This window comes from Nansenia antarctica (genome assembly GCF_963989245.1).
Source record: "Nansenia antarctica genome assembly, chromosome: 5".
Taxonomy (NCBI): domain Eukaryota; kingdom Metazoa; phylum Chordata; class Actinopteri; order Argentiniformes; family Microstomatidae; genus Nansenia; species Nansenia antarctica.
Window position 1 is genome coordinate 9,475,108 of NC_137690.1, and position 13,459 is coordinate 9,488,566.

At 43.6% G+C, this 13,459-nt stretch overlaps 1 protein-coding gene across 1 annotated transcript; it reads right to left on the reverse strand.

The window, feature by feature from the left end:
• Nucleotides 1–251: 251 nt before the first annotated feature.
• Nucleotides 252–12,494, reverse strand: prodhb (proline dehydrogenase (oxidase) 1b; the record flags this gene model as incomplete). Its single annotated transcript, XM_080532345.1, has 14 exons — nt 252–1,586; nt 2,477–2,565; nt 2,993–3,091; nt 3,457–3,632; nt 3,917–4,063; nt 4,718–4,810; nt 5,114–5,195; nt 5,843–5,916; nt 6,135–6,251; nt 6,695–6,759; nt 7,402–7,551; nt 7,639–7,673; nt 10,968–11,176; nt 12,165–12,494. 14 exons carry the CDS (start codon nt 12,492–12,494, stop codon nt 1,393–1,395), a joined length of 1,860 nt encoding a protein of 619 aa, XP_080388471.1. The 3' UTR covers nt 252–1,392.
• Between the last annotated feature and the right edge of the window lie 965 nt (nt 12,495–13,459).

Here is a 13,459-nt window from a genome sequence, read left to right on the forward strand (position 1 = left end):
ACTTTGAAGACATAAACCTAGATGTCATTTATGCTAAGTGCCGGCAAAAATGTCTTTACTTAGAATCAGAAGTAGTAACCTTGGCTAATCGTTTGTGTCACATGGTGAGACAGCAAGGGAACTCTATGAATAAAACAAAACCCAACCTTCAAAAATACATTTTATTCCTATGAATAAAGCAAAGTTCAAAAATATGTTTTTTTATTCCTAATGCAACACAGTAAAATTGCAGAACACAGTATCATGGGTGACTGTCACAGATGTGCAGGGTGATAAGCATTGTGAAACCTAATTAGTTACTGACTTAACATTGAATCGTTATTACTGACTGAAACATTAATTGTCTGTTAGTAATGAGGCAGGCTAAGGCTCACAATTATCACAGAAAACCACCACAGTATTGCTAATCAAAAGAGAATGTCTTTTTAATTTCTCCATTGAAGCAACTTAAACACTCAAACACTCAATTGTCTTGTTAGTTCAAGCCTCAGTGCATTTTCTACATGTTCCTTTATAGCCATTTATGATCAATCAGCACGTGATGAGACAGGATTTGCATTCACATTTACATAGAACTCTCCGATTGATTAAAATACTAACACTAAAATACAGTGAATTTAATTCTGTCTGAAAGCAGCTTTGCCAGTATAACATCCAATACAATACAGAGAGGCACCTGGTGTGTGGACAAGTAAGTATACTTATGATGTATACAGCAATATCATTCTCAAAACTACACTAAGATACTGTACTACCTGTGAAAACATACTGCTCAAAATATACATAAGCACTCCTTGGGGTGTTTGTATCCTTGAATCAAGACCATTACAGACAGAAAGGGGGATATTGATGGATATTTACTGCTATTTAAATCAAGCCTGCTATTGTTATTATTGTTGTCCCTCTGAAAGATAAATAGACCAATGAAATGGGCGGCTGACTCGGGCTGCCTGACATTTTAGGGAGCCCTTATGGAGTAGTAAAGATGCCCATATGATGAACGCAGGGCTCTATGGATGCTGAGAGGACACAAAGAGGAATGCTTAGAGAAGGAGAGAATAAGAGAAGGAGAGAGAGAGAGAGAGAGAGAGAGAGAGAGAGAGAGAAAAGGAGAGGGCGAGAGAGAGATGAAGAGAGAGGGTAAGTGGGATGAAGACAGAAGTAGGGAAAGAAGGACGAAGGAAAGAGTAATGAGAGTTGAAGGGATGAAGCAAAACAGAGAGAGAAAAAAAAAACTGTTAGTCAGCACAAGACAAAGAAGGAGAGGAGAGAGGCGGAATAGAGATGGAGGAGGAAGAGGGAGCTATAGAGTGACATAGTGTGAGCAACAGATAAACAGAAGAAAAAAAAAGAGTAGAGAGAAATGTACTTTTACAACTTCTTGTTGTCCACTCAAAAGGCGGCAGGCTTGTAGAAGACTTCCCCAGAGACCAGCCTGCGTTTCAGCTCCTTCCAAAGCAGCTCTCTCTCTCTCGTCGAGCCCTTCATGAAGCCTCTGTTCTCCTGGGCACGGCGCGACAGGTAAGGGATGACCTCGTCCACGGGTCCGTAGGGAACATACTTATACACGGGGAACCCTGCCTGGCCTGGAGGGAGGGAGGGAGGGAGGAACAGAGGGGTAGAAGGTAGAGGTGAGGCAGGTTTTTTTGTTGTTATTTTTTCTCGGAGTGGGGCAGTCCCACTCATATTTTTCATTTTTATTGACAGATACAGTAGAGATTTAGACAGGAAGGATGGGTGAGAGAGAGAGGAGGGATGACATGCAGGATATGTCCCCGGCCGGAATCGAACCAGCGAACCTGCGGTTACATGGTCAACGCTTAACCCGCTACGCCACCTAAGCGCCCCTGAGGCAGGTTTTTTAAGTGCAACCAAATGACTGGGCCTAGTGATTTCACTAGTTAGCACAAGGCAATCCACTGAGATACTAATGATTTCAGAGTCTATAATTGAGTCTATAATTGACTGTAGTGTGTTAGACTGATGAACTAGAGCACGTAAGGTGAGCCAAGAACAGTTTTGAGCGGTTTGCCAATAGGGAGGGTCATGTTCCAAGTCCCACTGAGTAGCAGCCGACTGCCACATGTACAACACACGCCACGGGGTCAGGGGGTGCGTGTTGTGTTGCTGCAAGGTGAACACAAACATCTGATGGCTTTTGAGATACTGCCAATACTAATCTAATGGAAACCAGACAGGGTCATCCAACCAAGAGACTTCTATTGACAGAGGTCAATGGTTTGAACTCACACTGTCTGTGTCTATGTCAGTCACTGTCTCTCTGTATGTGTGTGTGTGTGTGTGTGTGTGTGTGTGTGTGTGTGTGTGTGTGTGTGTGTGTGTGTGCGTGCGTGCGTGCGTGCGTGCGTGCGTGCGTGCGTGCGTGCGTGCGTGCGTGCGTGCCTGCGTGCCTGCGTGCGTGCGTGCGTGCGTGCGTGCGTGCGCATGTGTGCATCCGTGTGGGTGTCTCACTCACCCAATGGGAAGCTGATCTGGTCACACATGCCTAGCAGCTGGCCAAAGTAGATATGGTTCTCTGTGGGAATTAGATCCAGCTCCATCATCCTATAAGTTACATGAACGAGATGGGAAAGACATAGTTACCGTAGTATCACACTTATCTTTGTACTGTATATGCGACAGCAACTGGTGAAACCGGGAACAAGTCGGCAACCAATCAAAATGTAAAATATTCGGAATGAAAGTCTTAACGGTCCGTCGGTCGTTCCCGGGTTTCACCAGCTGCTGTCATAGTGATGTAGACAGCCCATGAAACTAGCCATTTCCTTTTGGACCCCTTTTGCTAGTCATATGGAAACATCCGATATGACGATTGTAGTTGTAGTTGTTGGAGTGAGTTACCCCCGTCCAATGTACAGTGCTGGGGGACTCCCAGAAAGGTGTTGTATCATAGCAGGCTGTATCATGGGGGCTGGCAGCTGTCAGAGCGATGTCACCCACAGTGTCTGAGGAGGCGATAATTGAGCCTTACCTCCTAAGGGTGTGCTTCACCGTGTCCTCGTTGTGTGAAGCTACCATGACATTGGCATTTCTGTTGAGCCCGATCTCTTCCATCACGTAGTCCAGACACCTTCACACAGACATGACAGTGGTGAGGACGGCAGTTGTCGCGGCCCCACCCCAGGATGCAGCTGGGACACAGATGTGCCCTACATGATCCTATACGACGTCAAGGATGTGTCTAATAATAGCTAAGAGAATACTCTTCTAGGGACACACAGTCAAAAAATAGATTGTATTGAGATGTTGATGTATGATTTGGGATACAGGCTACTGTATATTAGTATAATATTGGCTAAATTATGAGTGAATACGTATTTACAATCGTTACTCACTAATCCATTGAAGTAAAACCTATATTCTAGGTAAAGCCAGTATTTGTATAGAGTAGAGTGTAGTGAGTATCAACTGAATCGGCCAGACTCGTCCCCCCACCTGTGGTACATTATATTGGTGGTCTCATAGTCAGGGTTGATGGGGTCCTCGTAGCCAATCTCCTCAGCCCTGGCCCTCTCCTGGTGCATGTAGGCCCCGCGTACTAGCTTGGCACCAAAGAACCAGCCCTCACGCCGTGCCAACTCTACGTCCATGGTCACGTTATCATAGGCCTCCTGGAGGGAGAGGAGAGCGCACAATGTCACTGTTTATATAGTACAGTAGTACTACATTACACTAGTACTACTTTCTCACTGATTGCCTCTCTCTGTCCACGATGAATGAGCACATCATCTGCTGGCAGGAGCTGCCAAATCTAGCCATCTATTTTCTTCTTATCTCTTGCATTGTGACTGCCAACGGCACTTGTTCCTCTCAAAGGTTTTTAATTACTTGTAATGTAAGTTGCTTCAGATAAAATCGTTGCTGCTGAAACGACTTCAATGTTCAAATGTAATACCTTGAGGTAGCACTGGTAGGTGTTGAAGATGACAGGCTTGTCTCTGTTGAAGATCCTCTGCATCGCCACAGTCAGTCTGCTGATGGCCGGCTGGAAGTATGTCTGCTCAGCATCGACCATGAGGCGAACATTGTGCTCTTCCGCATACTTTAACACAGAGACAGAGCCTCGTCACGTACCACATCAGACATAGAAAAAAAAGGGTTCTTCGGTTTTCCCTGTAGGAGATAACTACGGAGCCCCCCTGGGGTCACATGGTGGAGAAAAAAATATTTGATGTGTGAATCCGTTCCCTCGGTTTTGTAATTCGTTCCCTCGGTTTAGTAATCCGTTCCCTCTGTTTAGTAATTCGTTACGGTTAGGGTTATGGTTATGGTTAGGGTTAGGGTTAGGCCCTACGAGCCAGAATGATCGCAAGGATTAGGGTTAGGGTTAGGGTTAGAATCCTTGCGATCGTTCTGGCTCGTAGGGCCTAACCTAACCCTAACCCTAACCCTAACGAATTACTAAACCGAGGGAACTGATTACTAAACAGAGGGAACGGATTACTAAACAGAGGGAACGGATTACTAAACAGAGGGAACGAATTACAAAACCGAGGGAACGGATTCACACATCAAATGTTTTTTTTCTACCATGTGACCCCAGGGGGGCTCCGTAGATAACCCTTAGAGGAAGCCTTTCTGCTGCCATATAGAAACCTCTCTAATGGTTCTAGGTAGATCCATTAATCCATTCTATGAGTGCACAGATGGGCTGTCCATTTCAGCATTAAGAGCCCATCTGCTACTTAGTGTTTACCTTAGCCAAGACATCCATCCTCTGTATCATCCTCTTCATCTGTTTCTCCTCTTGCTCTGTGAACTTGTTGAGCAGTGGCTCCAGCTGCCCCGTCTAGTGAAACACAAGACATCATCACACACAGACACACACACTCACACTCACACTCATACACACAGACACACACACACATACTCACACTCACACTCACACTCAAACTCACACACACACAGAGACTCACACTCACACTCACACACACACACACACACACACACACACACACACACACACACACACACACACACCTGAGGCACACTAAGTCATAGCAAGCACTTCTCCACTTTTATATAACACGTTAGATTATCTACAGTGATGTTTCGCTTATCTCCTAGTTTCATTACCATGCCTGTTTCTTACCTCTAAGTTTGGGACAACTAGCAGATCAGATATATTTGTTCTGTCATCAATCAGGCTGTTCCAGTCCAGCATATCAATGGATCTAGTGGGGAACAGAACCAAGCCTTTAGAGAGGACAATACTTTTATGAAGTCAAGTTTAACACTGTTTAACATATTTACTCTGCATTGTGTTTATGAGGAGTCAGTGTCTTAAAGAAAGTATGGAACACCAGTTGTGATCTGTGGACAAAAAAAAAAAGTCTCACTCCTGAGGGTTCAAGTCCACCCTCTGGTCTGCATCTGGTCACATCTAATGTCTTCCCTGGCAATGCATCTAGTCTTTTTCATTTCATTGTATATATTCTGCAAATATTTTCTAGACATTTCAATATGATTACTGCCAAAATGCAACCAATCATTCTGTTTTGAATGTGTTCTTCACGTTCGTTTTGAACACAGTGTGTTACATTTGAACAAATGTGTTGCAAATACATAGTGTTTTGCAGGTGGTGGAGTTTGAATGAGAGAGTGGAGTTCATGGATTTTGGAGAATGTGGTCACTGAATGCATTCTGTGTGAAAGCAATGTAACATGAGTCTCAGTTTGGTCCACATGGACTTCTTCGCTGACTGTATGAAGAGTTTTGACAATGTGACTTCGGTTTTGAACACTGCGTCTTAGCAATCGGAAAATAAACTGTAAAGAAATACCAGATTCTGATCTACTGTAGTACTCTGAAAGTACTTACCCTGAGGATCCTTGTTTCTCCCCAGTGAACCAGCCATGGAAGTCCCCTTTGGCACCAAGACTGGTTAGAGACTCCTATATGGAATACAATGCATTCTGTCACAATTTACTGACAGTACATACACGCACCATAAGATCAGCCATAATATGCATTATAGAGGCTTTATACCAGAATCCAGTATATAGACAACCTAGTACATACAGTAGGCTACATGGCATCATGCAAACAGAACATGATATCCAAATGGATGGCATTATGCAAACAGAACATGATATCCAAGCCAAATGTTCACCTGGAGTGGTGCCAGCTCCAGCTTCTGCTCCAGTGCTTCCATGGCCTCTTTCCCCTGCAGCGCAGCCAGATAGCTGAAAAACCGCCTCCACTTCACCAGTACTTCTGAGAACTGCAGCTTTAGACGGAGATGGGTATTAATACTTATGAAAGATGTAAGATAAGATAAGACATACTTTTATTGACCCCTGGGGGGGAAATCTTTTTTGCACACGCCCCCACCTGAGACAGCACACACACACAGCACAGTACAGCACAGTACAGCACACTCCTAGGGAGAACAGCGCTCTGGGTCAGCCCCCCGTCAGGTAACTCTGGAGCAGTTTAGGGGTTAAGTGCCTTGCTCAAGGGCACAACGGCAGTGGTGGTATAGGATACCTTAGATATCATGCCAGTAAGGCCTCCAGTCGCCAGCTCACATCCGGCACCTTTCGATTTCTGGCCGGCCTCTCTAATCTCTAGGCTACCTGCTGCCTTAACAGTACTTAAACCATCATCGTCAATCGCCATCCCCATCAGCTAAATTGACAGGCTGGTCCCAAGTTCACCCCATCTACGTACCAGGAACTGAGGTCGTCCCAGTGCAGTCATCTTGATGGCGGAGAAGCCATCCACCGAACTGCCACCTATGGGGTCACACATGCTTAGCTTAAGCCACACTCACATGAATAAATAAAAAAGCAATATGCATTCCTAGTATACATATACATTTATATAGTATATGCCATTTAGCTGACTCATTGCAGTGAGTGCATACATTTCAGTATGTAAATGTATATATAATATCATTTATTATTTATTATATATAATATAATATCATAATATATAATATAATATAATAATATTATTAATAATAATAATAATAATAATAATAATAATATAATATAATATAATATATAATATTATATATAATATTATATTATAATATATATATATATATATATATATATTATTTCAGTGGTCCCAGCAGGAATCAAACCCACAACCTATGTGTTGTTAGCACAATGCTCTAAAAACTGAGCCACAGAGTAATATATATTCCTAGTATTGGGAATGCAATGCATTTGCATGGTGATGTCCAAAGGTTACATAGACAGGGTATATTTTGCTGAATAACAATTTGGAATTCATTGTGACAATGCCAAGAAAATACCATGTGCGTAATGTATTATTCTCTAGAGAATATCACTGAATAAAAACAAAAAATACTCCATGTAGTATTTTTACAGTGAATGAATGGAGCAGATTTTTCTGTAGGCCATCTGTACCAGATGCTTTGATGCACTTCATGAAGGTCTCCATGTGTTGGTCACACTTGGCCTCGTCAGCGTAGAAATACGTGCGGGCGCTAGTCACGCCCCCTCGGCGGTCCCCAAACTGCCGGTGAGCTTTGTACTTTTTCTCTCTGTGGTCCGCGCCTAGGGTTCAGAAAACACATTTGCATCCTCTATTGCATCCGGTTACATCATTTAAGGCTCAAATGAGAACAAAACAAGCCAACTTACCTAAGTTTTCTTTTTCTGCAGCAGACACACACGAGCTGACAATGAAAAGAAAGAAAGGCATTATTACAATCATATTTAAAGATGTTTTTTTTACACTATAGGTATATAGAGCAGGCAGATACACACAAACAACACTCAATGACTTAGTGAAAGCTGGCACATCAAACTCTATTCCATGTCTATACATAGCCCCATTCCATGAGCTGTATTACCACTGTAAATGGACTGCACTTATATAGCACCTTATTCCTTATTCCTTATTACAATGGCCTCTCATTCACCCATTCACACACACACACATTCACACACCAATCGTGGCAAGCTACCATATACAGCTGGATGTGTTCTAAAGCCAGACACAGACACTGTGGAGCTGACCTCACACATGACGATACTAAACAGAAGGCAGAATAGATATCAGTGTGTGTGTGTGTGTGTGTGTGTGTGTGTGTGTGTGTGTGTGTGTGTGTGTGTGTGTGTGTGTGTGTAGGGTTGAATACTGAGATTTCCCGTCCTGTCCCGGCTTCTCTACGGCCTTCTCTGCTCTGCTATCAGCATGATCAATCCTCAATGCTCAGGGCTCTACTGTTGGTTGGCACAAAACAGATGCAAGTCCAAATGCAGGCATGCTGGCAATTTGTGTTGGCTGTAACAGGTGAAAATACCACTGCGCTGGAGCACTGTCACGCCTGCAGTCATGTGGGTGGAGTAGTGTTGAATAGAGGTGTGTTCATGACCCTAAGTAAATCGAGTGCCATCAGGAGCTCTGAATAATCTGGTCTTGAAAATAGCACTAATATTTCAGACACACCCCCTATGCACCACCGCCAGCACCCCCCGACAGCACCCGTGGTTGGGTTACGTAAGACTGCCCACAGTTCAGATATAGCCCTCAGTGTGTGTGTGTGTGTGTGTGTGTGTGTGTGTGTGTGTGTGTGTGTGTGTGTGTGTGTGTGTGTGTGTGTCTGTGTGTGTGTGTGTGTGTGTGTGTGTGTGTGTGTGTGTGTGTGTGTGTGTGTGTGTGTGCTGTTGTAGCCTACCGCATTGACTTACACAAAGTCCTCATAACTTAAAGCGCCGAACTGTTTATCCTGAAACCGTAAATGCAACCTCGAAAAGCGGTAATACTATAATAACAAAGTAAGTTGCGAGGCAAATGCAGAGAGGGCTTCAGCGGAAAGCATTGTTGACAGTATTGTTGGCGTGTACCAACAGGTCACTATATCTGATTCTATGTTTGGAACACAAGCTGGATGGCTTAGCCAAGTTTCCCCGGGGAAACTGCCCTTATTCGCTCGCAACAATAGCGCCAAGTGAGCTGTAAAGCTGGTGCTAAGTTTTTTTGTTGTTCTGTCAAAGGCTTTAAGTGAATGGATAAACAGTAAAGTGTGTAAAGGTTACTGACACAAAAGAAAAGGTTGCTTCTCCCTGTGTGTGTGTGTGTGTGTGTGTGTGTGTGTGTGTGTGTGTGTGTGTGTGTGTGTGTGTGTGTGTGTGTGTCTGTGTCTGTGTCTGTGTCTGTGTCTGTGTCTGTGTCTGTGTGTGTGTGTGTGTGTGTGTGTGTGTGTGTGTGTGTGTGTGTGTGTGTGTGTGCGTGCGTGTGTGTGCGTGCGTGCGTGTGTGTGCGTGCGTGTGTGTGCGAGTGTGCTTTTGAGTGTTTGTATGTGTGTCTGTGTGTGTGTGTGTGTGTGTGTGTCTGTGTCTGTGTGTGTGTGTGCGTGTGTGTGTGTGTGTGTGTGTGTGTGTGTGTGTGTGCATGCCTGCATGCGTGCATGCGCGTGTGGAAGTGGAATTGATGATAGGATGCTTGGGGCTACGAGTACCAGACATCCTCATCCGTGGAAGGTCTAGTATCACTCTCTACTGCTGCGGCTGAGTTGCTGACCACTAGAATTGTCTGGACAGGACGGCGAAGTGCCGGTCAAAACATCGCTGTCTTGCAGTGAACTGGGCCAGCATTGTCCTGCCTTATGAGCTATAGGTCTGCATATACGAACATGGATGAAGCCAGACAGGGGATTTTATAGACATATGTGTGTTAATGGTTTAAGGCAGACATACTACAGACAAACCCGATACCCCCAACAAAGATGAAACCTCAAACTGTGCACTCTGATCACTGAGCTGGCTGTATTGTCCTAATATGGCTGCGGAGGCTGCCGGAGGCACAGGACAGGCTCATTGTAGTAATGCTGCCCCTCAGCACTACGTCTCCTAAAGACACCCGCTTTCCCCTCTACTGTGTCCCTAAACACTTGTATTGTCCCCCTTGTACTGTTTCTCTGTTTCTCCAGTGTAATAAAAACAAAAAAAAAGGTTTTAGAAGAAGGTGATAGGAGAACGTTTTTCCTTCTATCAATGGCCCCGGGCCTGAGCTGAATTACTCTTCCTGCTACGAATGGTGGACTGATGATTCTCATGCTTAGTATTCAAATGTATTGATTGTAAGTCGCTTTGGAATAAGGCGTCTGCTAAATGCCAAAAATGTCAAATGTAAATGTAATGCGAGGGAGGGAATGAGCCTGTCCTCTGATTTCTACCTCCCCCTGCCTCTGCTGGTTCATGGAGGTATTATGTTTCACTTAATAAGGAATCACTGAGAGACTAAATCCCTGTCAATGATGTACAGGTAAGAAGGTCACTGCATACATGTGACTAGCTTGTATTTTATATTACTCTCAGGAATAATACAGCCGGTTTCTGGCGCAGAGCTGAGCTGTTTGCATATGAAACAAGATCTCTGCCAAGCCATTGTTCTGAGTCAACACGAGCTTAATCAACTGACTGTTCTGAAAAAAACTATCGCCTGATGATGTAACTGGCCTTCTTATCTCACCCTCTCTGACCTTTGCTTGAATGTGACTCTCAGATTGAGAGAACTTTAATTTGAATAGGACAACAATTAATTAATTCATTAAATGATGTTGTTCTAATCTATTCTAGTCAAAATTCAGACCAAATGAATTGACCTGTGACAGAGTACATGGTACCCTGACTTCAACCACAGTAAGGCTCTCCTCTGGGACGCGTTGCATAATATTTGTCCTGGCCTGACAGGGATCATAATGTCTCTGACTTGTGTTGCTCATGTGACAAAATTCCTGAAGCGTGAGAGTTCCTCACAGGCCAGACAGCCAGCCAATCAGACAAGGAGGGCCTTGACCAGATAGACCAATGGGGTCTGGATTATGCGTTTACGTCCTGAAGCGGATATCAAATTACAGCCTGTTCCTGGCAGTTCCAACAGAGAGGAAAATCATACTCAAGTTAATTTACTCTGTGAGGATAGTTGACTCTGTGCAAGCTTTGTAAAGAAGCAACTTACTTACTCCATCTCTTTTTTCTCAGCCTCCTCCTGTGTGAGATCCTCTTCTACGCTGTAGTCCAAGATAGACCCCACTCCGAAGGACCTGTTCTTCTGGATCAGAGGCCTGATGGACTTGTAGTCCTCTCCAGCCACAAACTGACCATAGAAAGTCATCTTCATGAACTGTTTAAATGCCTTCTTACCCATCAGCTTCTTACTCAGGTCCATCAGCTGGGGAAATAGAGGGACACTCTTTACTCTTTAGCGGTCATACAGTAAGCCTTTGTTAATGCTGTATAACACAATATAGCACTTCCCAGAAGCCCATTCAAACACACGCTGCAGTGTTTGGTGGACTGAATGTGTATTGGTGGTGCATTTTGTAATGTTACTCTAGATTACGGTAACAAGAATTTCACACATGATTAGGTCAATCCATGGAATGTCAATAACTGCTAACTAGGGCCTGAACCTGAGAGCATGTACTGCACACCGAGTTAAGCTTTAAAAGCAAAACAACAGGATTTGTAGCATAACTGCGTCCCAGAACAGCAGTATATATGCTCTGTGTGTGATATCACAACAAGTAAGTACTGTCGACTGACTGATAGCAAACATAACCTAACGGTGACATTTGACAGGCTATCAGTTTCTGAGGTGATGACCTTAACATGAGAATCACTGGGAGGGGAGCCTGTTCTATAATGAGAGGTAATTAATCCACACTGCAAAACGAACAGTGGTAACATGACAGGAGAGCAGTGAGTGAGCAATGGTGAGGTAGATAGGCTCACTGAAGGACAGATAAGTGTTTATACGTGATTTATACGTTTATACGTGAGTCCAGTTATGAATCGGCATCATTGTAAAGATGAAACCCAGACATAAAGCTGTGCAGAGCACTAACAAATCGTGAGCTTAGAATTATAAGGTTCTATCTCCGTTTAGGGTAGTTCAGAGATATTGAGCGTCATAGTTTTTACATTCCATTATGTTCTGTGAGATGGAACCTTTGTGTTTGATGAATTACTAACTCAAAAATTTCAACATTTAAAAAAATAACACCACACAGGCATTAATAAACACCTAATGGATCAGATTATGTAAAAAAAAACTCAATTTTGACAAAAATGGAGATAGAACCTTATAATTCTAACGTCACGAAATGTTAAATACAGGTGCAGGTTGAAGACACACAGAACATACTACTGTAGCCTACCTCCTTGTTCTTATCAACCAGGATGTCATAGGAGCAAAGTTTAAACACCACCAAACTTCTGAGAAGTTCTAAGGTGTCTTTGCTCTTGTATGCTTCCTGGGTCTGCTCAAAGTCTATAGAGATCTTGTTAGAGGAGGTGGAAGCCCCTCTGCTCTGCCGCGGAGACCCCCACTGTGCAGGGGGGGCGTCATTCTCTGGGTCCACCGACTGCGCCTGGCTGGAGGGGACAGTGGACCGCAGCCTTCGGTTGTTGGAGAGAACATTTAATCTTCTGAAATTAATATCCACCCCTGCCCGTGCAAGGGTCGGCACAGTTTTAACATAAGACATGAGTTTTAGCGGAACGATCGAGGCAGCATCGGCCGGTGGATGTCGCCTCTTGTTGTCACTTACTTACTGTAATAAACTTTACTTGACTGGTTGGTGGAAAATGTGTGACGTATCATGGATCTTGAATGACGCAGTGGGCTAAAAAAAAAAAAAAAGCACTCGTGACGTTAGAATTCTAAGGTTCTATCTCCATTTTTGTCAAAATTTAGTTTTTTACATAATCTGATCCATTAGGTGTTTATTAATGCCTGTGTGGTGTTATTTTTAAAATGTTGACATTTTTGAGTTAGTAATTCATAAAATACAAAGGTTCCATCTCACAGAACATAATGGAATGTAAAAACGTTGACGCTCATCAATATCTCTGAACTGCCCTAAACGGAGATAGAACCTTATAATTCTCACGCACTGTCATTTCAAGAGATCATCTGTCGAGGAGACGTCCAGGTGAGCTCCAGAAGCGTCCAGACACCTGGCCCCTACCGTGTCTGCTTGGGGTTCCGATCCTTGAGATAAGCATGTTGCATCTATAGTTCATATTCTTATTATCTCTTTTTTAGACGTTTTTCTACAACAACTAGGCTACTACTTAGATGCGGTTGAAAAAAACCGCACAGGCAACCAGCAACAGCGTGCGATCATGGTGCGTTCAAACAAACAGACGGGGGAGCTGTTGTCTTGCAAAATATTGCATGCCATGTTTGCCCCCTCAATTATAGGTAATCAATGCATATATACAGTGTGTGTGTGTGTGTGTGTGTGTGTGTGTGTGTGTGTGTGTGTGTGTGTGTGTGTCTCTCTCTCTCTCTCTCTCTCTCTCTCTCTCTCTCTCTCTCTCTCTCTCTCTTTCTCTCAAAAAATGATGATACAGAGCCCACTTTGTTATTATAAATAGGCTACACAATTCATAAAAACACGTTAGTAAACATTATTAAAACATTATAATAAAAGTAATAATACAAATA